Here is a 24,508-nt window from a genome sequence, read left to right as displayed (position 1 = left end):
TATAATAAATAATATATAAGGGATTTAAAATCCGTAGATGGTTTTGCCTCCATAGCTACGCAGCAGCTGTACGCGGAACCTTTAATTTTGTGGAAACCGTTGTGAGACGGATCTGTTGGAAGGACGGAACCTAAACAGCCACGTAGTATAGGCAGGAGCACGTCTAAGGTTGGTGCTTAATTACCTTTTTTATCATCTTTTCTAATCACCATACTAATAATTCACCATTTCACGTGACGACTGCTATGCAGAAGCGTGGTCGTGTGTCAAGTGTCATGCATCAGTTGCTTAAGGCTTTTAGAGACCGTGCGATGTGGCTAAGTAGCTAAAAGGCTGATGCTAATGAGATCAGAGATTTATAACAATAAACTCACTTTGACATTGTATCTCCAGTGGTTTTTCACTTTTTCCGTGCTGCTGGTTATTTATTATGATTGGCGTGTTTGTTGCTGTGCTTTCATTTTCAGTTCATTGCACTGAAATAAGGGACATAATCTCTGTTGAGTTGACAGTTAATCAAAAATGCTGTTGACAGTCGGATCTGTCTGTATATGTGATATGGATTATGACAAGGTTGATTTTAAAGTAATGACAGCTTTGTTTGCATGTCTGATAAGTGTCTTAAAACGCACTAGTCTATAGTTAGACTCGTGTTGATTGTTAGTCTAATCCTCTAGCATTGCGCGAGACTGAAATCTCATTCTTCCACCATAATGACACTTAATGATGACACTTCATGATGCCTATCATGACACTTAACTAATATAACAACTAGGATAAAGAAAACTACAGTGCTGAAAAGTTTATATAAGGAAGAATATATGCATAAGTGTATATGAAGGATTATTCTGTTCAATCTCCTGCTGCTTTTATTTTCTCATTAAATTGTTTTCCTTGCCTTTGCTCAGTATGAGTCATCACCACCTGTCAGCAATAATGTGTCCAATATTTATTTCTAAATGGAAATGTTGCTGTTTTGAAAGGTAATAGCAGGTTTAGAGGTGGTACATGTTTTGTCCCATGTCTCAAGAATCAGTGAACTGCAATTTAAACCATGTTGTTTGTACGAAGTTAAAAGTGTGAAGCTATTTTCCCTCTTTCTTTCCCCAAATTAACGTGGTATGAATTAGTGGGCTGGTATGTAAAAGGTTGTAGTAGGGTAAAAAAAAAAAAGTATTTCTGAGGGCATTTTATACAAACACATGACAAAGAAAAAAATAAACCACTAGTGCCACTTCCAGCAACAATAACAAACTTTGTGATAACTGGTCACCGTGATTTTGCCAAGTAAGACAGTTCCTGGATCAGCATATTTCGTTGATTCTGGAACATCATTCCTGTCCAAAAATTTAGTCCTATCCCTACCCATAACTTATCCCTAAAATCACAGGGAAATGATAAGTGAAAAACACTGATGTAGAAGCATCTAACCCTGGTTGTAAGCCTAAACTTGACGTAAACGTGTCCCTCAAATCTGATTGGTTGATTGGAATATTGTTCCAGGTTCAGCAAAGATATTTGATAGATGATTCAGGAACATGTTGTGAATCACGTTCACTGTATATCACCATTGTGCCCTTGATCAACAAGACTGCTTTAACTGTGCAATGAACCTTGAACCCTTCTCACAGTATGGATGATTTTAAGTAATGTTTTCATTCCTCAGGTTCACTAAGGACTGAAGCCATCTGCACCATCCAGGCCAGCCTGCAGTCTCAACCAAAGTTTCCTGAGCATGAAGTAAAGCTGAATTGCACTAGTGAGGCCCAGCTTATTTTTTAATGGATGCTAGAACAGCATCTGTATTTCAAGAGATATGGAGAATGGAAATAATGAAATGGCCTCAATCGAGGCCATCCCTCAGCTGCTGAATGCACAACATCCAGACAGCAATACTGTAGAATCTCTGAAGTCGGAGAGATCACCCGTAACAGAGAAAATCCCAAATGGTGAGTTTTTTTTTTTTTTTCTTTTTTTTTTTTTGATGAAATGTAATCGATGATGTTCTAAGTCAGGGGTTTTCAAACTGGTGGTGACCCACAGGTGGCTGCAAGAGTAGCCTATGCTAGGGGGTCCGTGGAAAAGTTCAGAGCAAAACAAAATAAATTTTTACTAATTAATTAATGCTTTTAATTTAAAATTAAGGAGCCCCGCACATGACATGCAGGGAAAAAAATAGTAGGCTAAATCGTGCGCATAATTTACTAATTTGTTCCCTCGATTTATAAATCATGCGCACAATTTACTTATTTCTTGCATGTGCGGGCGGGGCTCTGTATTAAAGAAATTATAAAAAAATAAATTAAATCAATAAATAATAAAACAAAATTGATTTAAATAAAAAGGTTGATTTAAATAGCTAAATAATAAAACCACTATTAAATAAATAAATAACAAAAAATAGGCTACATCTAACAGTACAGTACTATAGTGAGTAGAAAAAAGCATAATGTAACGTAAAATAAACGAAATATTTTCCAAATAATATTTTACACGTTTGTAATATATTTGAGTATAAAAAGGGTTTTTAGAGTGTATAAAAATATACAATTTATCCTCAAAATGTGAGCGTATGCAGGATTCACTGTTAAGCTTGTCTTATGAGAGTTGTTTGTTGTGTTCAGTTCATTCAAAACTTGGCAAAATTTCAAAGTTAACATTTGCTGTTTACTGTGTCACTTGGCTTTGAGATGGGTTTTTTCTTCCCACTTTGCAATGCTATTTGTTAGGCTACCTTATTAAGAAGTATTTTTTTCTAAATACTTCCCCCTCACTTTTAGTGTCAGTTTCCTGAACTGTCACTGTAGCTCGATTAGGCTGCTTGACTTGTTCTGCAAGACTTTCGCACAGGAGAACATTCGGGCTATGCTGGTCTTAAATTATGAAAGTTGCCAATGACCAAAAAGCACCAATCATGACCTCACACCATAGATATAAACAGGCTTATTTAGGTCGTGCTTTGTACTTTAAATGTGTGCAAAGTAACATTTTACCAATAAGGAAAAGAATAATGCTTGGGACAAATATGTTCAAAATAATCTCGGCATGTTGAGATTGAGAAGATGGTCCCCTTTAATGCTGGACTATTCACTTTATCTTAGTATAGACGCTTCTGTCTGTGGAATAAATGAATCATGGATGACAAATATGTCCATGAATGGGTCATTGTTTTCTACAGATTTGTTGGTAACAATCAGGTTCAATTTGTTAACATTAGTTAAATGCATTAGTTAACATGAACTAACAATTAAAAATACTTCTAAATAATTTATGAGCATTCTTAGTTAATGTTAATGTCAACATACTAATATAATATTTAAAAAGTTGTGTATTTTATTAATATTATTTAATGGACTTGAACTTACTATGATTAGTTGTATTTTTATTAACTGAATTTACAAAGATAAATAAATACGGTAACATGTATGGCTCATTGTTAAAGTTAGTAAATGCGTTACTAATTGACCGCATTGTAAAGTCTTACCAAATAGTTTTTGCGTGGAGTGATATTTACTAAAGTGTAAAAAGTGCTCTTTTTTTTTTTTTTTGATAAGTTTATTTTATTTTATCACATTTTTACTTAATTTTAATAACTTTAGATGCAATATTTTTGAATAACTGTTAGTGTTTATAGGTCTACAGTTGTTAAATGACCAGTCAGTAATTGTATTTTTCTGTATAGTAATGTGGTCCATAGAAGGCTAAGTACACATAACAGGTCAGACTGAACAATGAAAGTTGTAATGAACCAATGCTATGTCATCCATGCTGATGCATGTATGTATTGGCCTGTAAAACACTAAAACCACCTGTAAATGTAACGCTGTTTGCTGAATCCGTTCTCTTTGTTGTAGGTCATGTCAAAGCAGAGCTGTTGCCAAACGGAGAGGCCGTGGTGGAGGGTCAGGAAGCTCACGGAGGCAGCACCCCACCTCTGGCAACTCCTTCCCCGGGCAGCCGGCTTGCCGACTCCCCCCTGAGCGCACAGCTGGATCCAGGTGTGGCCTCTTTCCCTGACAGCCTAGAGAAGTCTGAGGCAGCTCTTGCAGAGGGCTCTATTCACAAGGGTGACGCATTGCAATCGCTCAGACTAAGTATTCCTATGCAGGAGACCGAATTGTGTAAGCATACGATATTGGATAACCCCCCCCCGAATCACCCTCGTCCCTTCCTGTTGTGTTGTAATTCCCCCCAGTTTGGCTTTCGAGGCTGATTTAGGCTAACCCTCCCTGTTTGCTGTATCCTATTTTTGCCTGCTTCTCCATTTTGGCTTGCAGAGAGATTTTAATGACAATCTCTTCAGTCCATAATGTCCTAATTGATTAATTAAAGGCTAATTAGTCTCTCCTGTGATTGTTGGTGCTTTGATTTCTGACAATTCTGTGCAATACCTGGGTTGTTGTGCTGGTTGGTGATTCAGGAAAAGTTGAGCTTTTCTGGGAACAACATAAGATGCACGCTGTCTTGCAATATGGCTGAACTAATAACTAACTGACTCAGAAGTCGAAGTGTGCTTTTCTCTTTTTCTAACTAAGGCAGATGGAATGGCTCATTTTGGGTTGCAGAGATCACATGGTGTTTGCTCTGCCAGAATGAGCATGAAGCTTCACTCTTAAAAGACTTGGGATGGGAATCATAAGACATTTGAATAATTCTGGTTCCATTTCCACTTTACAATTCCCTTAATAATTCTAATCACTGATTCTTCTAGTACTTTTGCTCTGGAAAATGCTCAGCAGCCTGGTTGTTTTTTAATTTTGGATTTTAACTGAGCAGTAATAACAAATCAAATTTTATTATACAGTTCCAGCAACAACAACAACAACACATTACCATATTTATTAATTTTAGTAACTTAATTTAGACCAATACTTTGAATTAAGTTTTTCTGAGGCCATTGTACTAAAACATATAAACCACCAAAAATATACATTTAAACAGAACTTTTAATTGCATTAAAATTAATAATAATGTGTGCATATAAGACACTCGCTCATCATCATCACAACTGTAAAAATATGAGAAAGATGACTGTGCATATTGCGTTATTAACTAGTAAGTTCTTGTAATTAAAAATGGAACCAGTTGTCAAAGCCATCCCTAGAAATAGCATTGTCAAACAAGCATGTTTCAGGATTGATGGGCTGTATTATCAGTCTCGTATAATCAATGGCACATTGCATTCAATCCAATACAGCTTGGTTGACAATATCTGAACACCTGCCTATTTTTTTATATAGCAAGAGTTTTTGTGCATTTGTTGACTGTGTCTTTCTTGTAGCTTCAAAAGAGCCGTCAGTGGAGATGGAAAATGAAGAGAAAATTCGCCAGGAAGCTCGCCGGCGTCTAGAGGAACAGCTCAAACAATACAGAGTACAGCGGCACACCGAGAGAGTGAGTCGGCAAATGACAACTTTCAGTTTCTATGAAATGACTGATATTGAATTAAATGAATAGTTTGGCAGAAAAAATCTAATTAGCATATTTTACTCAACCTCATTACGTGTTGACTTTCCTTGTCTGCTATATTTCAAGTCTTCTGAAGTCATAATATAATTTTGTATAAGAAATAAGACTTATATTTTAAGTCTAGTGTATTTAAATATGGCACATGAAGAAGCATTACACTAAATTGACTTCAAGAATGTTAAATGATAGGTTAATTTAATTTAATTTCTTTTGTGTTCCTTGGGGAAAAAGTCAAACAGAATGGGAACAACATGAGGGTGGCCAAATCATTTGAGTAAATCATTTATTTAATATTAGCTATAGGTGGACTTGATGGACCTAATGTTAGACATAGATAAACAGTTCAGTGTTTGCCCTGTTTTACATGTCTTATTATGTTTAATCGCCATTTCTTTGTCTCGTTCAGACCAGGCGGTCCACTCCTAAGAGCCGCCTATTTAGCACTTTGGACCCAGAGCTCATGCTCCATCCTGAGGGTCTCCCAAGGGCCAATACTGTTTCCATGACTAAGGAATACTCTTTCATGCGCACCAGCGTTCCTCGTGGTCCCAAACTGGGAAGCCTAGGAATCCCTTCCAGCAAGGAGAAGAAATCCAAATCATCTCGCTCCAGCAAGATCCACTCTCTCGCCGACTACAAAACTCCCGAATCTGACGTTAAAAGCACAGAAGCACCTGGTGGGGTAGTTTCTGTGTCTGCCGACTCATCGTTTAGCTCGCTGCATTCCTCCATTAGCTCAGTTTCCACCATTTCGCAAATCAGCATCAGCTCTGAGACCAACACGCATTTGGAAACATCTCAGCTAATCAGAGACAACGTCTCTGAGGTGGATGGCAGCGAATCAGGTTTCAGAGCTGACGGCAATGACAGCGATAGCTCGTCGTATAGCAGTGTGTCTACTAAAGGGACATATAGTATGTTAGCTGCAATAGCGAACAAGCCAAAGGCTCCATATACTGTTGAAGGGAGAGAGATTGCCCCAGAAGCCATGGGCCACTTTCCATCACTGCAGGAAGTCCTGCAGGCAGCCACTGAAGAGAGACACATGGAAGAGCTGGAGCTGGAGCAGGACAGAGAGGGCAGCGTAGAGCCTCGCAGTCGCAGGGACAGCTTCTCTAGCAGGTATGGGCCCGCTATTTCCACCGGTTAGTCCATTCCCTAAATATTTTTAGTCCTTTAGGTGAACATTAATATCTATCATGAAACCAGCCCATTAAACCTTCATGATTGAATTATCCGTTTTTTCAGTGTGTCATTTGGGAGTTCTGTGATGGGGACTCATGATGAGATGCTGCAAGTGCTGAAAGAGAAAATGAGGTTAGAAGGACAACTGGAGTCTCTTTCATCCGAGGCCAGTCAGGTGAGTTAACCTGGGACTAGGCAATTACCTGCCACCAACAGAATATAAGGCTACGTCTTTTTATTAGAGGTCAACTGATGTCGTATGCCCATATTTAGAGAACAGATTGGTTTAAATATTTATAGTTACATGATTTAAATATTTACAAAATCGTGTGTGCATATAGTATATATATATATATATATATATATATATATATATATATATACACACACGCACACACAAAAAAAAAACTCATTCACAACATTGTATATCACTAATATTTATATAATATTTTATAACAAAAATCTAAAAAAAATTCCTGTAATCCTATTATATATTTTTTTCACAAATAAAAAGTTTTTATTTTTTTAATACAAATACAAAATAAAGTTATCACTGTATCAGTCAAAGGCAAAGTTTGGGGTCAATTAGATTTTTAAAATGTATTTTAGATACGTTTCTGCATTTTATTTGATCAAAATACTGTAAAAAAAAAAACCTATAAAAATATTATATATGATTATACGTATAATTTAAAGTTTTTTATTTTCATGTATTTTAAAATGTAATTTACTCCTGTGATGGCAAATTTTTAGAAAACAGTAATCCAGTCTTCAGTGTCAAATGATCCTTTAGAAATCAGTCTAATATGCTTATTTTGTGCTCAAGAAACATTTCTTATCAATGTTATCCTAATATGGTATCATCATTATATCATCATCTTTTCAGAAATCTTTGATGAATATAAATTAAAAAACTAAAACAGCATTTATTTGAAATACAGTTTTATTTGTAATATTATTTATAAATGTTTACTGTCACTTTTGATAAATTTAATGCATCCTTGGTGAATAAAAGTATTAATTTCTATTTTCTATAAAAAAAAATCTTACTGACCTCAAACTTTTTAACAGTAGTATGCATATATACATGTTTCTATATTTATTCATTGTTATAAATATACTTCTTAAAAACATGGTTGAAACCACATGGATAATCTAAAACCGTACCTTCATTTCCAGGCTCTGAAAGAAAAAACGGAGCTCCAGGCACAGCTGGCTACAGTAAATGCTCAGTTGCATGTCCAAGTGGAGCAAACCCAGGCCAGTCAGGAGAGGCAGAGCACCCTCACCTCTGAGGTCACCACGCTACGCTCCAACTGCTCTGCACTGGAGAAGGCTATGGTAGATCTCCAGGGCAATCTGGAGGGGAAGAACGCCAGCCTGGCCTCGCTGGGCAATGACCTGCAGCTGGCTGAAGAGCAGTACCGGCGGCTGATGGTCAAAGTGGAGGAGATGCAGCAGAGCCTGAATACCAGGGACAACACAGGTGAGGACAAAGTGGTAGATGTACATGTCAGGGTTGAGCTTGATCAGTTGGTATACTCAATATCAGGCTCAATGTGTAAACTTTACACAGATACTGAACTGAACTGGACCAACACTGAACTGACTTGAGTTACTCGGGAGGACGGTTAACATGGTGATAGCGCTTTTGCCTACTAGTACTAGTAGATTTTAGTACATTTAGTGCCCTGGGAACTATTTCAATCACTGTTAAACAATTATCTAGTAATTGACCAAAATATTGGCCAAGGTGATTGATTGGCTTTTTCTGGTTTAAAAAACAACAACCTGTTGGTAAACCCATAAGGCCGTGTTTCCCAATCAAGGCCAAAGCTTTTTTCACGTGGCTGGCTTTATTTTTCTATTGTTGTCAATGGGAACGCCGCGTTTTTAGAACGCCAGGAGCGTAACGAGGCGCTGAGCGTTTTTTACAGGTCGCCGAGAGTTGAAGAATGTTCAACTTTGGGTAAAACGCAGCGCTCATCACTGTCACTTTTTAGCCAACCACGGACCAACGGATACTCTGTATCATAGCAACGATGCGTCTCAACTGAAAAAAAACTGCGCTGCCAAAACGCTCTCAAGCGCCCGCATCTCGGCGTTTTCAGCAGAGCGCCTAGCGTTTTCAGCTGGCTAAAAACGCTTTGGTGGACACACGGCCTAACTGTGCTCACTCACTTGACTGGTCAACATAAGTAACCTTGAGCTTGGGAAAGGCACTTTAAAAATAAAACTTATAATAATAATTATAAGTGAAAATATAATAAGTTAAATATTGAGTAAATGTATAGAAATATACATACTATTTATAATAATTGTAACATTATAATAATAATAGTATAACAATCTTTACATATTAGGGGTTGAACAACATTTATTTGATTAAAGTCAATGTCGACTGGTCGCTGAGACTTGAACGCGGGTTGCCTTGTTCACAGCTATGGCATATGACACAGCACTGCCCACAAGGCTATTGCTCCTACATAATAGCTTATTTTTATCAGTTCTTTTGGTCATTATGTTTCTCACAGATTTCAGCTCATTCTAAATCAGATACAGAGAAAGTAGCACAGTAAAGATTACATTTATATGAGTGCATTAGTGTGAGAGAGATTGCATGTGAATTAATTCTACCTGGCAGTGTCTCTTTACTAATAGTGAAGCTGTGGGTTTCAGCTACTAAGAAATATATGCTAAAACTTTTCAGTTTTTAAGCTATTTTATTGATAAATCACAGAACAGTGTCGACAATACATTTCCAGACATCCCAAGTCTCCCAGAAGTTCCGGGAGTCTCCCGCATATTGACAGCGGCTCCTTGATGCCTGCAAATTAAGTTAAAATCTCCCAGAATCTAGAGCGAGCGAGCGAGACTCCCGGAAATGACTTTGTGCAGGTTGGGATGTCTGTATTTATGTGCTACTAAATGTGTGAGCTACTGTCTGTATGTGTGTGCGTTACAAGGCATTAGTTTAGAACCGCAGTTAACTTGCGTGTACAATAAGCTGTTTAAAACGTGCATTCACCTGATCAATTTTGAGCATCCAGATGGTATAATCAATCGTATCTTGTGGAGCGCTCTCGGAGTATGCATTTATTTTTAATTTTAATGGTTAGAAACGGAGCATAAAAGTGGACTTCAAAGATTTCTTATCCTGTTGCGCCCTCTATAGGCCATGATCAGCGACTAGTCGACTTCAAGTTTAAAGCGTCATGGATGCATTAAAGTGACTAGTCTGTGCAACCCCTATTACATAAATGTTCACGTCTCTTTATACACCTTTGTTCGATTATTTGGGGTCAGTGATTTTTAAACATTTTTATACTTTTATTCAGCAAGGATACATTAAATTGATCAAACATGACGGTAAAGAAATGTTTTAATGTTACAACATTTTTGTTTTTTTATAATTCCTGTTCTTTTGAACATTTGTCAATTTCCTCAAAAATATTAAGCAGCACACCTGTTTTCTGCATTGATCATAAGAAATGTTTCTTGAGCACCACATCATATCAGAATGATTTCTGAAGGATCATGTGACACTGAAGACTGGAGTAATGGTGCTAGAAATCCAGTTTTGCCATCACAGGAATAAATTACATTTTAAATGTATTTGAAATAAAAAAACAGATATTTAAAATTGTAATAATATTTCACAATATTACTGTTTTTGACTATTTTTGTATACATGTAGCCTTGGTGAGCAGCAGAGACTTCAAAAAAACATCAAAAAGTATTAACCCCAAACTTTTGAACAGTAGTGTAATAGCATATTTTGACACTCTCCATGTTGTTGCTTCAGTCTGTTCAGTTCGACTAGTCTGTGCAACCCCTATTACATACCATGTTCGTTGTTTTTCCACTTAGTCTCTGAGTTCCGGCAGCAGATGGGAGGCCTGCAGACACAGCTTCAGCGGGTCCAGAGCGAGAGGAACGCTCTGCAGAGCAGACTGAAGACCTCGCAGGCAGAAGTGGACTCCCTGCAGCAGCTCCGCATCTGGTACCAGCAGCAGCTGAGTATGGCACAGGAGGCACGTGTGCGACTGCAGGGAGAGATGGCAAACATGCAGGTATAATGGCCCGTTGTAGTGTGATGTGTATAAAGTAGTTTTTCAATAACATGTATACTACCCTTCTCAGTTTTGAGTCGGTAAGGTTTTTAAATATTTTTGAAAGGAGACGTCTTATGGTCACCAAGACGGCATTTATTTGATCAACAATACAGTAAAATTGTAAAGCATTATTACAAAATAGCTGTTTTCTATTAAAGTAAAAAAAGTTACTTTGGAGGCAGTGCTGAATTTTCAGCATCATTACTCTGAATGTCACATGATCCTTCAGAAATCTTTCTAATATGCTGATTTTGGTGCTCAAGAAACATTTCTTATTATTATCAATGTTGTAAACATTTGTGCTAAATTTGTTTTGTGGAAGAGAACTACATTTGCAACATTATAAATATCTTTATTGTAACTTTTGTTCAATTCAATGCTTGCTGAATAAAAGTATTCATTTATTTAAAAAAAATTTAAAACAACTTACTGAACCCAATCTTTTGAACGGTAGTATATGTATTCAAAATCAGAAAGGTTCAGATGCAGATTGGCCATCTTTAATGTGCATTTGTTTGTATATTTACTTTCAGGCCGGTCAAATGACTCAGATTGGGGTGTTGGAAAATCTGAAGATCGAGAACGTTACTCTGTCTCACAAACTCACAGAGACGAACCATCGCTCTATAAAAGAGAAGGAACGGATTGCTGTACAACTACAGAGTATAGAGGTCTGGCACTATATTTAGTTTTTTAGCTAATAAACAATGAAGAAGGAAGATGAAATTGATTAAATGTAAAAGGCTAAACAATAATAATAGATTGATTCTCATCCAGGCGGACATGTTGACTCAAGAAGCATCCATACATCAAATCCAAGAGGCAAAGACGATGGTGGAGGAAGATCTTCAGCACAAGCTGGAAGAGTTTGAGGAGGAGCGAGAGCATCTTCTCAAACTTGCTAATACAGCCACAACACTGGAGAGAGAGCTAGAGCAGGTATCTAAACACACACACACACACACACACACACACACACACACACACACACACACACACACACACACACTCATTTGAATATAAGCATTCCCTAATGATGTCAAGTCAGCTTTGTTTATATAGTGCTTTATATAATGCAGCAGCTTTACAGTGATAAACAGTAAAGTATTGATCAACGATACAAACAGTATTCAATTCTGCTGTAAAGCAGTTCTAAAAAGACAATAGTAAACAGTAATTTTTCAGTTGAAAGTAGTTCAGTGTGGATTTAGTTTGGTACAATAACTGTGTAAAGTTAATCAGTTATGAAATGAGTTCAATTAATCTAAAAAGCAGCTCTGGAGAAAACAATGATGTCATCATCTAGCTCAGTTCAGTTCTCATAGTGTCAGTGCATTCAAGTCAATAATATTACCGAATATAAAGGGTCCTCTACTAAGCAAGCCAAAAAGGCGAACCAAAAGTTCTCCTCTGGCCAGACGAACCTACATGGTGTGGTTTGATTCCAGGCCGCATCACAAGTCAGATTGTGGATTGATATAATTCAGAACATTTCATCCAGTTTCTTCTGCTTGAAGATCGGGATACATTACATCAGCATTTGGTGGGGAGCAGGGCTGGACTGGGACAAAAAAATCGGCATTTTGGCCCAGACTGGCCCTCTACATATGATCATAAACACCACCCATCTTTGCACGCCCTTGAATATGTTTTTGTCCAACTCCTATTCCTTAAAACCACTAATGCCATGTAATGAGTGAGTAGGAACGAGAAAAAATCAAACCTTTTTTAGTAACAGTGTCTGTCTACATTACACTACTACATAATAATAGTTATAATATTAATGACAGTAGCCTAATAGCCATATATTGTGAAACAAATGCACTGAAAAATAAAGGAAACTTTCATAATTAGTTTTGTACTAATTTCTATACTTGAAAGAGATAAGCACATGATCTTTTATTTTGGCGGAAACTGCATCAAGCTTTAATTTTGGCGGAAAACATGATTTACAAACGAGTCTCATTAAATTTCTTGTAAATTCCTGTAATCATCAACTATGCAGATGTGGTAATAATGCGTAACTGGGTAATGGGTTCCTACACTCATGATATAGCCTAAGTGTTTTGAAAGTAGTTCTGCTTACCACAGGCTCTACACTCACTCATCTCTCTCCTGATCCTCCTCCTCACTATCCTCATCAGCCACTGGAGCTGATGAAGGTCCTGCTGCTGCAGAAAACATATATTTTGACACATTTTACAGCGTCTGCTTGAAGGGCCTGTATCTATTTTTCACACTATTTTTCTGCACATTCCTTGCGTTTCTTCTCCATCTCTCAGACTATTTTGACAGATACACACTGACACTGCACGTTCGCTCGAAGCCCAAAGGGGGAGGTGTTTAAATATGTGATTGGCTCAGCCCAGTGTCAATCAAGAAAATAACCAATGGGCTGCTGTTCTACATGTTTCATGGGCCAGTCTGTCAGAAAAAAAAAAATAACGCTGACTTTTTTTTTTACCAATGCATTACACCGGCACTAACCCAGCGTCGTCAATTAAACAAAACAAAACGAATGGGCCGCCGATGTATGAGTTTTATGGGCCGTTAAAAAAAGTAAGAGATGTATTGGCCCAAAAAGCAAGTCAGCCCACCGGGCCCACCATTTGCCCGGTATGCCAGATTACCAGTCCAGGCCTGGTGGGGAAGAGTTGAAGCTGGCCATAGGGTTTGTGCAGGGGACTTCTCTGGTTCTCATGGTCTTTGCAGGGGACCTGTCTCTACGGCTCGTCTACTTGTCATGGTGTCCTCTCACATTCAGGGATGTTGTGGGCGTCTCTAGGTGCAGGTCTACCATCTGATCTGGATACGGACTAGATCTGTCTGAGTATGGTAACCTCGGGATAAGAATGAGACAGACAGACTAATATTAGCGTAGATACCTGGCTTCTAACGATGTAACAAGTACATTGGATGTTATGGGAAGTGTTCCCGGTTCTGGTTGACCTAATTTATGCAGCCTAATGACTCAAACGACTCAACTTCTTCTCCATCCAGGTCAAACTCATTCTCTCCCAAAAAGACGCCCAGCTGGAGTTGTTACAGCGTGAGCACCTAGAGCTGATGAAGCAGCTCACCATTACTCAGGATAACCTCCAAACCAAAGAACAGGCCCTTAATCAGCTGGAGGCCCGTTACCAGGAGCTCCAGGCCCAGCTGGAGGAGCTACAAACTGACGCCACAGCTAAAGAGGAAACCCTGCAGTATCTCCAAAATGAGAAAATAGTCCTGGAAGTGGCTCTGCAGGCAGCACGGGCAGATAAGAGCGAACTGGATGAAGGAGCAGAAAGGCTTGGAGAGGAAGTGCTGTTGGCCTCAGACACACTTGACCAGCTTAGACAGGAAGTGCAGGTTAAAGCAACCCAGGTGAGAGCTTTGAATCGGAGTGATGTGCTTTTTTGTAACTGGAATATTAGGATGGGTTCAGATTGCATCTTTTCCTTTTCTCTACAAGATTGAAGCTCTAAAGCAGGAGAATGGCACCCTCAAAAAACAAGCACAGAAACTGAAAGAGCAGTTCATGCAGCAAAAGGTAGGTGGCCCAAAGATCTGAGTTCCAAATATACACTCTAAACATATTTAGATTTATTGAATTAAGATTTATGTATTCGAATTGCATTTAAAATTCGGTTACACTTTATTTTAAGGTGTCATAGTATGTAAATATATAACTACACTGTAACAGAGTAATATTAATTAACAACATGTACTTACCGTAGGATTAGGATTTGGTTGAGGGTTAGTTGCATGTAATTATGCATAATTTACTGTTATTACTATGGTAAGTACATGTAACATATGTAACAAGGACACTGTAAAAAAAAATGTTACCAAACATTCTGTTCATTTGGATTACACTGTTTTAAACAAACTAATAAACTTAAAGTGATGCATATTTGTCAGTCATACATAAATGAAACGGGTTAGATTTCTGCACTTAAAAATAAAAAATAAAATCATGGCATTGTATAATTTACCACTAGATTATATTTAATTTTTAATAATATTTTCAAAATGCATTTATTCAAATTGCTTAGAATCAGCATACATCTGTTAATTGTTAAAACAATAAAATGTATTCAGTTAAGAAGTATAAACGTTAAAATATAGCTAGCTGTGGAACAAGCAATATTCAATGAGTTAAAATGTATGAGACCGAAACAAATTGGATTTATTGATGTTTCTTACTGATTTCATTTATGTATGACTGACAAATATGCCTTGTTTGTTGCTGCAAAAGACTAGTTGTGAGGAGGTTTTACCGCAACAAAATAGTCAAATGGATTTTGGCGGAAGTGTCCTTAATCTACTGTACTCTTTTTCGCAGGTGATGGTCGAAGCTTACCGGAGAGACGCCAGCTCCAAAGACCAGTTGATCTCGGAGTTGAAGGCTTCTAAAAAGCGTCTGGTGGCGGAGGTGAAGGACCTGAAGCAGGAGCTGTTAAGAATGGAGGGAGAAAAGAAGAGTGCAGAGCAGGAACAGGATCGCCTTCAGAAGGAAGTGGAGAGAGTCCAGCAGCAGATGAACATCCTGGAAGCCCATTTACAATCCATACAGACAGAGAGAGACCAACTTGACTCTCAACTGCAGGTACACACCCACTGCATTACTAAGATCATCTCGGTTGCAAGGATACAGACTTTTTCCTACATAGAGACAGAGCGTCATGCATCAAAATCTCAAAACCATGCCCACTGGGGGGTCAAACCCTCTCCATTGACTTTGTATTGCGTTAAGCTGCCTCCTTGTCATTTATGACTTATAACAAAAAAACAGAACAATGTCTAAAAGCTGCTATGTGACAGGGTGTACATCAAGCAAGCTAAAATACCCAGAACTAAGGTTTAATAAGCTGTCGACTCCAAAAAAAACGAGCGTTTGACACAAAAGTGGATACAGGCAATTGAGACAGAGCGCAACGTGTCATATTACTCTGAGAATCTAAGCCCACTGGATGGGAATGTAATCAGCAACAGGATATGCTAAAAAAACATTCATTATTTTTAACCATGTCAAAGGATTATTTCACCACCCTATGTATTACTGCACACATACACTGACTGTGTCAGGATCCCACAATTTACCCATTCTTCCTGCTGATGCTTCACATTTATTGCCTGTATCCACTTTTGTCTCCTTAAAGGCTGGCTTTTACGTTTCGGTAGCTTATAAAAACTTAGTTCTGGGTTTTTTTTTCAGCTTGTTTGCTGTACACCCATGTCACAGCAGCTTTTAGGCAGTGTTCTGTCTTTTGTTAGAAGCAAGAAATGACAAGGAGGCAGCTTCACGCAATACAAAGTCAATGGAGTGGGTTGGATTCCCCCGGGGGCGTGGCCTAAATGCTCTGTCTCTATACACCTTTGTTCAAATGTTTGGGGTCAGTGATTATCTTTTTAAACAAATTAATACTTTTATTCAGCAAGGAAGCATTTAATTGATCAAACGTACGTGATTTTTATTTATTTATAACATTCTATTCATTAAATAATCTTGAAAACATTTATCAGTTTTTACAAAAATATTAAGCAGCACAGCTGTTTTCAGCATTGATAATAATAAGAAATGTTTCTTGAGCACCACATCATATCAGAATGATTTCTGAAGGATCATGTGACACTGAAGACTGGAGTAATGATGCTGAAATTCCAGTTTTGCCATCGCAGGAATAAATTACATTTTAAATATATTAAAAAAGAAAACGGATATTTTAAATTGTAATAATATTTCACAATATGACTGTTTTTTACTGTATTTTTGTATAAATGTAGCCTTGGTGAGTAGCAGAGACTTTAAAAAAAAACAACAACTTTTGAACAGTATTGTATATAGCATATTTTGACACACTCCATGTTGTTGCTTCAGTCCCTTCAGTTTGACCAGAACCATCTGGCATCTGTGACCGAAGAGAATGAAAATCTGAGGAAGAGGATTGAACAAATGCAAGATGAAGCCAAGACGTGAGTCACAATCACACCGCCTCTTCTGCCATAAGGGTTTCCATAGTGATAGTTTTGCTGCTCAGTCTTTGACATCACTGATATGTGATGTGACATATAGACAATAGTGCCGAAGTGTTCCACCAGTTGTACGTGTTCGCTTATGATCTTGCGTCTCAAGATTAAATCATGAGGGTTTGGGATTTATACTTCATATTTCATCTATTTATTAAACAAATTAAACATGACCCTGAATGTTTAGAAGAACATATGATGGTGATGAAGTAGACCAACATTTGTTTTGTCTAACTTTCTGTTATGCACCTGCTCTTTCCTCTTCCAGAGCTATCTCAGAGCAGAAGGTGAGGATGAAGCGTTTGGGCACAGATTTGACCAGCGCACAGAAAGATATGAAGGCCAAGCATAAGGCCTATGAGAATGCAGTTGGCATTCTGAGCCGCAGGCTACAGGAAGCTCTCGCCGCCAAAGAGACAGCTGAGGTTGAACTTGACAAACTCAAAGCTCAGGTTTCAGAGGGAGGACATAGCCAGGAATTTCAGGTAAACTGGTGCATTTATTTTACATTTACATTTATGCATTTGGCAGACGCTTTTATCCAAAGCGACTTGCATTGCATTTCAAGGTACAGTGGTGCCGTGAGTAACTACAGTGGATCTTATTTTCTAATAACTGATTTATGTGTATTTTTGTGATTGCTTCAGGCCAGGGTGGAGTCCCTGCAGAGAGAGCTGGAGGCAGTGAGCCAGAGTAAAGCCATGCTGGAGAAAGAGCTACAGGAGGTCATCAACCTCACCAGCACTGAGCTGGAGGAATATCAGGAGAAAGTGATGGAACTGGAAGACGAGGTGAGCGAAAACTTATTCTTAATGGCTTAATATATAGCAAACCTGTATGGTTTGGTAACAATTAAATTGCACAAAATTGTAGATTATATATTTTTTCTGAAATTAATATGATACTGTTCAAGAGTTTGTAAGATTTTGTTTTTGAAAGAAGTCTATTATGCTCACCAGGGCTTCATTTATTTGATCAAAAATTGTGAACAATTATTACATTCAAATATATTTTAAAAGAAAATAATTTTTAAAAAGTGTATTTTTCAGCTTCCATTACTCCAGGTTTTAGTGTGACATGATCCTTCAGAAATCACTTTGGTCGATCAAATGTGTCCTTGCTGAATAAAAAATGTAAAGAAATAAAATAAATCTTACTGGTCCTAAATCCTTTAAATGGTATTGTATATGTATGTGTATCCCCACTATTCTCTTGTGATATTAGAGATGGTACACTGATTTGCTCATTTCTTTTAATGTTTGTAAAAAATAAATGGTGTCTTCCTTGCTCCAAATTTCACTAATAGCTTTTATATAAATAAAATACCAGTAATATGTATTTAAGTGAGTTTTACATAATTGACAGTCCATTGCAATTTGTGAAAGAAGTGGTGTTATCAAAATGTAAGAAATATTTTTTCACTTTTTTTTGGCACAGCTCCAAGAGTCACGAAATTTTAAAAAGAGAATTCGTCGCCTGGAAGATGCTAATAAGAAGCTTACGCTTGAGCTAGAGCACGAGAAAGGGAAACTCTCCGGGCTTGGAAAATCCCATAGTGCATTGCGGGAACATGCCAATATTCTAGAGGCTGCGCTGGCAAAGAGAGAAGCAGATCTTGTCCAGCTCAACTTGCAGGTGTGATGCGACGTGTCACGTCATCATTGACAATACTTTAATCAGTGGAATAGTTTTTACACATTTTTTTGTTTTGTTTTGTTTAAACATCTCTGTAATCTTTCACTCCAGGTTCAGGCAGTATTAAAGCGTAAAGAAGAGGAGGACCAGCAGATGAGACAGTTGGTGCAAACGCTGCAGACTGCTCTGGAGAAGGAGAAAAGAAAAGTCAAGGATCTGACAGAGCAGGTTAATATATGGTTTAACATCTGCATAGCTTTTTCAGTTCCCCTTGAGAACTCCCGAAGGCTTTGCTTTATTTTCTTATGTGCATGTGTGTGACCTGTGTGTTTGTATGCTTTGTTCAGGTGGCGGAGGCCAAGCTGGAGGCAGCCCATAACCGCAGGCACTACAGGGCAGCCATGCTGGAGCTCAGCGAGATCAAGAAAGATCTGCAGGCCAAAGAGGAGCTTGTCAAAGCCCTGCAGAAAGAGGCTAAGACACTTGCGTAAGTTTTCCAGACACTCTGGGTTATAGTATCACAGCTGCCTCGGAAACTCATAATATAGAACTGCTGGCACACATCAAGACATCTTTATGAGGTCCAGTTTTCCTAGAGGGTTGTACTGATGGTTGTAAGATATGTGAAGAACTGTAAACGCAGCGATGGAGATCAATACCTAGATTGCTAAATGAACAGATTCAGATGTGTGTGACTTCTCAGATTGTGGTGGTGTCTTTTGTGAATATCTCTCTCTCTCTCTCTCTCTCTCTCTCTCTGTCTCTGACAGAGCTCAAGATGAGAAGCACTCTGAGGAGGTTTCTCATTTCCAGGAGGAATTAGCTGATGCTCATGCTCAACTCCAGATCCTTCAAAAACAACTTGATGATGAGCTCAACAAACAACCCCTCACTAACCAAGAGGTACAGTGTGGCTTTGTTGCAAAAGTTACATCTCCGTTTGAAACTTCACAGAGCCTCTTTCAATATATCACTGTTATGCCTTAAAATGCTGCCTGGGTAGGCAGGTTGCAAGGTTTCAGAACCCAGGTTTGAATTCATGTGAATCAGTTAAAAGCAAGAGTTGAACCGGCAGGCAATATATATTTAGAATTGGACATATAGTGCATGCATGTATACAGTACACTCGCGCAAAGCAATATATACTATATAGCAAATCTCAACTTGTTTATATCTTCTCAAAATGTAACTATAATATTGCACAGATAATATATATATATATATATATATATATTATATATATATATATATATATATATATATATATATATATATATATATAACCTTATTCACATACATGCAGTATACTCACATAAAGCAATATATGCTACCGGTATATATATCTCGGCTCCATGATTGTTTATATCATTGCAAAATGTAAAGTATATTATACATACATACTCGCATAAAGTGATTACCGTATTATGAAGAGTTATACAAATATATTTGACTTGACATTATCTTCATAGCGAACACTTTCAGAAAAAAAAGTTTTTTAGTACTAGTAATTTTAAGTAACTAAGTTTTTTTTTAGTAATTTTAGTACTAATATAATAATTTTAGGGGTGGATAGGGTAAATAAATGTTCCTTTTAAGGGTCCTGTCCCAGTGAGGGTACACATTTTTGCTTTTGTTTCCCCCTGACCGTTGCATTTTAACAACATGACAGACCTAACAGAAGTTAGTTTCATTCATGGCTTTGAAAAACAAATGAAAAAATACTTCTCTATGTATTTATCACTCTGTATTCCTGTCTCTTTGCAGGTGGAGGATCTGAAGTGGGAGGTGGAGCAGCGGCAGCGGGAGATCGAGACACAAAAACAGCAGCTGGAGATGGTGGAACAGTGTCACCATAGAGAGATGGACACCCTGCAGGACATGCTACAGGTGCGCTGCTTTGTTCAGCACTTTCAGTCAGTCAGTTACTGTTGTGAAAATGTTTATTATTATGATGTTTTTCCTGAATTCTGGGCTGTTTTTTGTTTGATGTGATGTGTAGAGGATAAAGGTGGAGCTGGAGATGGTGCAAGAGGATCTCAACGGCACACGGAAGGATAAATTCATGCTGCAGGCTAAAGTGGGAGAGCTGAGGAGCAGCATGAAGACTGTTCTTCAGCAGAACAACCAGCTCAAACAGGACCTCAAAAACAGCAGGCTCAGAAAGGTAAGACTAATGCCTATTTTCATAAAAAAAATTTAGACTGGATGTAGGTTTGTAATATGTACAGGTAAGTGTGTAATGGAATATTTTTTTTTTCAATATTTGTGTTCCCACACCAGCGGATGGATCTAAAGGGGGAATCGACCCCAGTGACGCCAGTAAAAATCCCAGACTGCCCTGTTCCTGCTTCACTTTTGGACGAACTGTTGAAACCCTCAACATCCGTCAATAAAGAACCGCTCAATAATCTCCACAACTGTCTGAGACAGCTAAAGTAAGACTTGCACACATCATACCATAGCTTTCTATGTGAAAACTAGAGGAGAGTGTGCACCCTGTAACACTGTCCCACTATTACGACAAACTATGTTGGCAAACAAGTAGCAGTGAAAAGAAGAAAAAAAGGCCTTTTTACACCTGGTCACTTCATGCGTTTTCTCTGATATGATAGCTAGCTGATCGTAAAAAAAAAAAAAACAGGTGTAAAAATGCCCTCAGAAACAGACAACCTCCTGAGTGATCGGACTTAAATCTGTGACGAAACTGGACATGTGTAAATGTATCTGGTTGTTGAAACCACTAATGTACTAATGTAAAAGTAATTTTTTTTTACTTTTGAGAGCATGTTATAGGCTATATAACATGTTATAGCCAGATATGACAGCGCTACTGCAACACAAATGGCCGCAGATGAACAGCTCTCCAGAAAGCCAACCTGCAAACTGATACGCGCTCAACACAATCATCTTTAATAAAAGTAGTGAGACTAAATGCTGATGCCGCTTTCTCTCCTATTGCGGTCTTTGATCTTGAAATTAGCTGATGATGAATAAAATGCAGCTCTTGCTTTTATTGACATGAACTCAGTTAAATTTGCATATAGCATGGGAATTGAAAAACGCATATATATTCGTTTTGCGGAGAGGAGACATATTTATGCGTCAAGGTGTAAATGATAAGAAATATATGCATTGTCTTTTTGAAGAGATACTCAGCTACTTATCCGCGGCGATTCGTGTTGCAATAACGCTGTCATATCTGGCTGTAACATGTCATATAGCCTTATAATAAATGTACTATATATTATTCAAAACTGTTTGGGTCAATAAAGAAAGAAATTAATTATTTCAGCAAGAACTCATTACATTTATCAAAAGTGACAGTAAAGACATTTTTAATGTTACAAAAGATTTCTGGTTTAAATAAATGCTGTTCTTTTGAACTATCAAAGAATCATCCTGGTTTTCAGAAAGAATATTAAGCAGCACAACTGTATTAAACATTAATAATAACAGCATACTAGAATGATTGAATATCTATATTCATATATATTCAAACCATTCAATAATTTGGGGTCAGTAAGGTGTAATATAATTTAATTGTATTAAAATAATATAAATTATTTGTTTATTTTGACTTTTATAAAAATGGGTTTGAAGACCTGAAAATTCTTAGCTGAATTTCTGAATTTTAAGCTGTCATAAATCGTGACACAAGATCACATATTTACACGTCACCCGATGTTTAAAACGAATGTGAACAAAAGAAGAAATCATTTGATTTTGAAACCCTAGTGCAATTACACAAAACCTGCTCTCCCTTTTCCACATATTTCATATAAATAAAGCTACCACAATCACACCACAGATTGCGGTCACCTTGTGGGCGTCTTCTTTCTCACTCCTCTGATGGTCATTTCTTGTAGGCAGGAGATGGACAGCCTTCAGAAGCAGATGGAGGAACACACGGTCACAGTGACGTCATTAGCCAGCGCAGAGGAGGAGCTCCAAAAACTAGGGTTTCATGACAATATCAGCAACGATTCGTCTAATAGAGAAGAGAATGATGAGATCCCGGGGGAGATGCAGCCCTCGTAATACACAAAGAACCCTTAAAGACACAGAGGAGAGAGTTCGGTTTTATCTTCATGGGCACTTTTAAGTTTCTTTGTTTATTTTCTTTAATCAACTGCCAACATTTGGCTTTATCCTTACCTAACCAAGATTGTTTGGGTGTAACAAAGTGTTTCTTTATACCACAGCTTTATTTTTGGGGGGTCATTTTGGTGTTGTAATTACTTTTATCACTATTTATTTTCAGTTTGACAAATAGAGCTGCTCTCTCTCTCTATCTATCTGATCTGTTTATCTCGCTTGCAGTTTCACAGTAGTCACCCACCTGACGTTCAGCTTTGATTTAGTTTTCTTTCTCATCTCATTAGAGGTGCAGAAAGAGGTTTGTGAGTGCTACTGTAAGCTGCTTAGTCCTGCAGGAGTGAAAACAAAAAAAAACACACATCTGATTTACAGCAAACATCCAGGGACTCCAGTGTTATAGTAACTAGTCACCTATTGACCTAACTGGTCAGGTGTGTATTCTACATATCCGTCTGGTGATAGTTCTCACTTCCTGCATGGAGAATTCAGCAGCTGAACTGTTCTTCCATTCCTCTGTGCCTGTGAATGAGCTGACCTCTCATTCCATCACTGGACAGATGCCTGATCTAGAGCTGTTCCCTGCAATATAATGCAAGTACTATGAAAAACAAAACAATACAAGGCCCCATATCAAGCATTTTAAAAGCACAGATCAGCCCAGAATGTTTTGTTTTTCCAAAAAACAGATTTTAAATCAGCATTCTTAGTTTTTCCAGGCCTCAAATCAAGTCTAGAGCGATGCCAACTTAACGTCTACATGTACTCTGCACTGTGTTCTGCGTTACCCAATTTAGGACCACTGTTTTGTAACACTGTAACGGGACCTCGAGGTTGCGCTTACAATACTATACTTCACATCACAGCCTCTTTCTGATTCAAACTCAGGACCTGAAGCCCCAGGAATGTAAGTGTGAGACTGGGGAAATAGTGGCCCTTTTTGTACAGGGTAATATCTCATATATCAGGTCATCCAATATCAGCTAATATCTGTTTTTTTTTGTCTATGGTTTGCAGATATGAGATCCCATAGAAAAGGTCTTGATAACAGCTGTCAAAGTTTGACTAGTTCTCTTTAGGGCTGCGCCTTAAAATTGATCAAATATGGAAACCTTTAAATACTACTAAAAATGTATAGCTTGAATGAACCTATAAATAAATATTTCTGTCTGAGAGATCTTGGGAAATAATGTAAAATAGGCTGAATGTGCTCTTGAAAGTGGTGTTGAGTGTGTTGTATGTATATTTATAATATATATGAAAGGTGTTGACTTATTGCACAATTGATAAACGAAAACAAGCTTACTGACTTTCAGGTATGGACAGATGTAAAATATTACTTTTTGATGGAGAGATCTTGCCATTTTTTTGCCAGTGTTGATACTATGTTCACTTATTTAAAAAAACATTTTTGCATCCCAATATTCTCATGGATAGTTTTGTCATTACAGCCTTAATTATTGGAGATGTATGCAAATATGTTTTGAATAATGTATCTTAATTAGGTGTACATTTTTTCTTTCCCCTGATGTGTTCATTTCACAAACTCCATCTGTCGGTTGTTTATGTGGAGCTGAACTGAAATTTGTAATTGGCTTGAACTGTTTTAAATGTGTTCTGAGATACTGACATTGATCTTCATGTGGTGATAACCTTAATACTGCTTTAAATGACATAATGGGAAATGAAGCTTTACACGCTAACATGTACATTTATATTCGAATGATTAATACATACGCATTCAGCAAAAGGGAGGAAACGGTTTTTAATTCACTGAAAACATGTGTGTTAATTACTGTACTGACTAAAAGCACGAGTTTCTGTTCAATGTTTACAAAAAAAAGTTTGACTTTTAATTCTTTGCTTGCTAAGCATTTTTATGGGATGTACCATATTTAGTGTAAAATATAAATCATTCTGTAAAATGATCACATCTTGTCTTCTGTTTCTCTACAGTGTTACTTAGAATGGTATTTTACTTGTTATGAAAAAGT

At 37.6% G+C, this 24,508-nt stretch overlaps 1 protein-coding gene across 2 annotated transcripts; it reads left to right on the top strand.

Annotated features, from left to right (window-relative positions):
• Window positions 1–55: 55 nt before the first annotated feature.
• golga3 (golgin A3) lies at window positions 56–24,442 on the top strand. Of its 2 annotated transcripts, none has more exons than XM_079606638.1 (24): window positions 56–168; window positions 1,667–1,949; window positions 3,855–3,998; window positions 5,282–5,394; window positions 5,876–6,591; window positions 6,718–6,829; window positions 7,834–8,140; window positions 10,525–10,727; window positions 11,303–11,440; window positions 11,547–11,708; window positions 13,770–14,138; window positions 14,227–14,304; window positions 15,100–15,363; window positions 16,636–16,730; window positions 17,053–17,269; window positions 17,432–17,575; window positions 18,222–18,419; window positions 18,531–18,647; window positions 18,767–18,906; window positions 19,190–19,322; window positions 20,184–20,306; window positions 20,419–20,583; window positions 20,700–20,854; window positions 22,286–24,442. In XM_079606638.1, exons 2-24 carry the CDS (start codon window positions 1,817–1,819, stop codon window positions 22,455–22,457), a joined length of 4,398 nt encoding a protein of 1,465 aa, XP_079462764.1. In that variant the 5' UTR covers window positions 56–168; window positions 1,667–1,816; the 3' UTR covers window positions 22,458–24,442. The 2 variants fall into 2 exon arrangements, with proteins under 2 accessions (XP_079462764.1, XP_079462763.1); XM_079606637.1 differs by having other exon boundaries at window positions 3,855–4,121.
• The last annotated feature ends 66 nt before the right edge of the window (window positions 24,443–24,508 follow it).

The sequence above is a fragment of the Phoxinus phoxinus genome (assembly GCF_949152265.1).
Source record: "Phoxinus phoxinus genome assembly, chromosome: 3".
NCBI lineage: Eukaryota > Metazoa > Chordata > Actinopteri > Cypriniformes > Leuciscidae > Phoxinus > Phoxinus phoxinus.
Note: the sequence above shows the minus strand (reverse complement) of the source record. Positions and strands in the feature narration are given on the sequence as shown.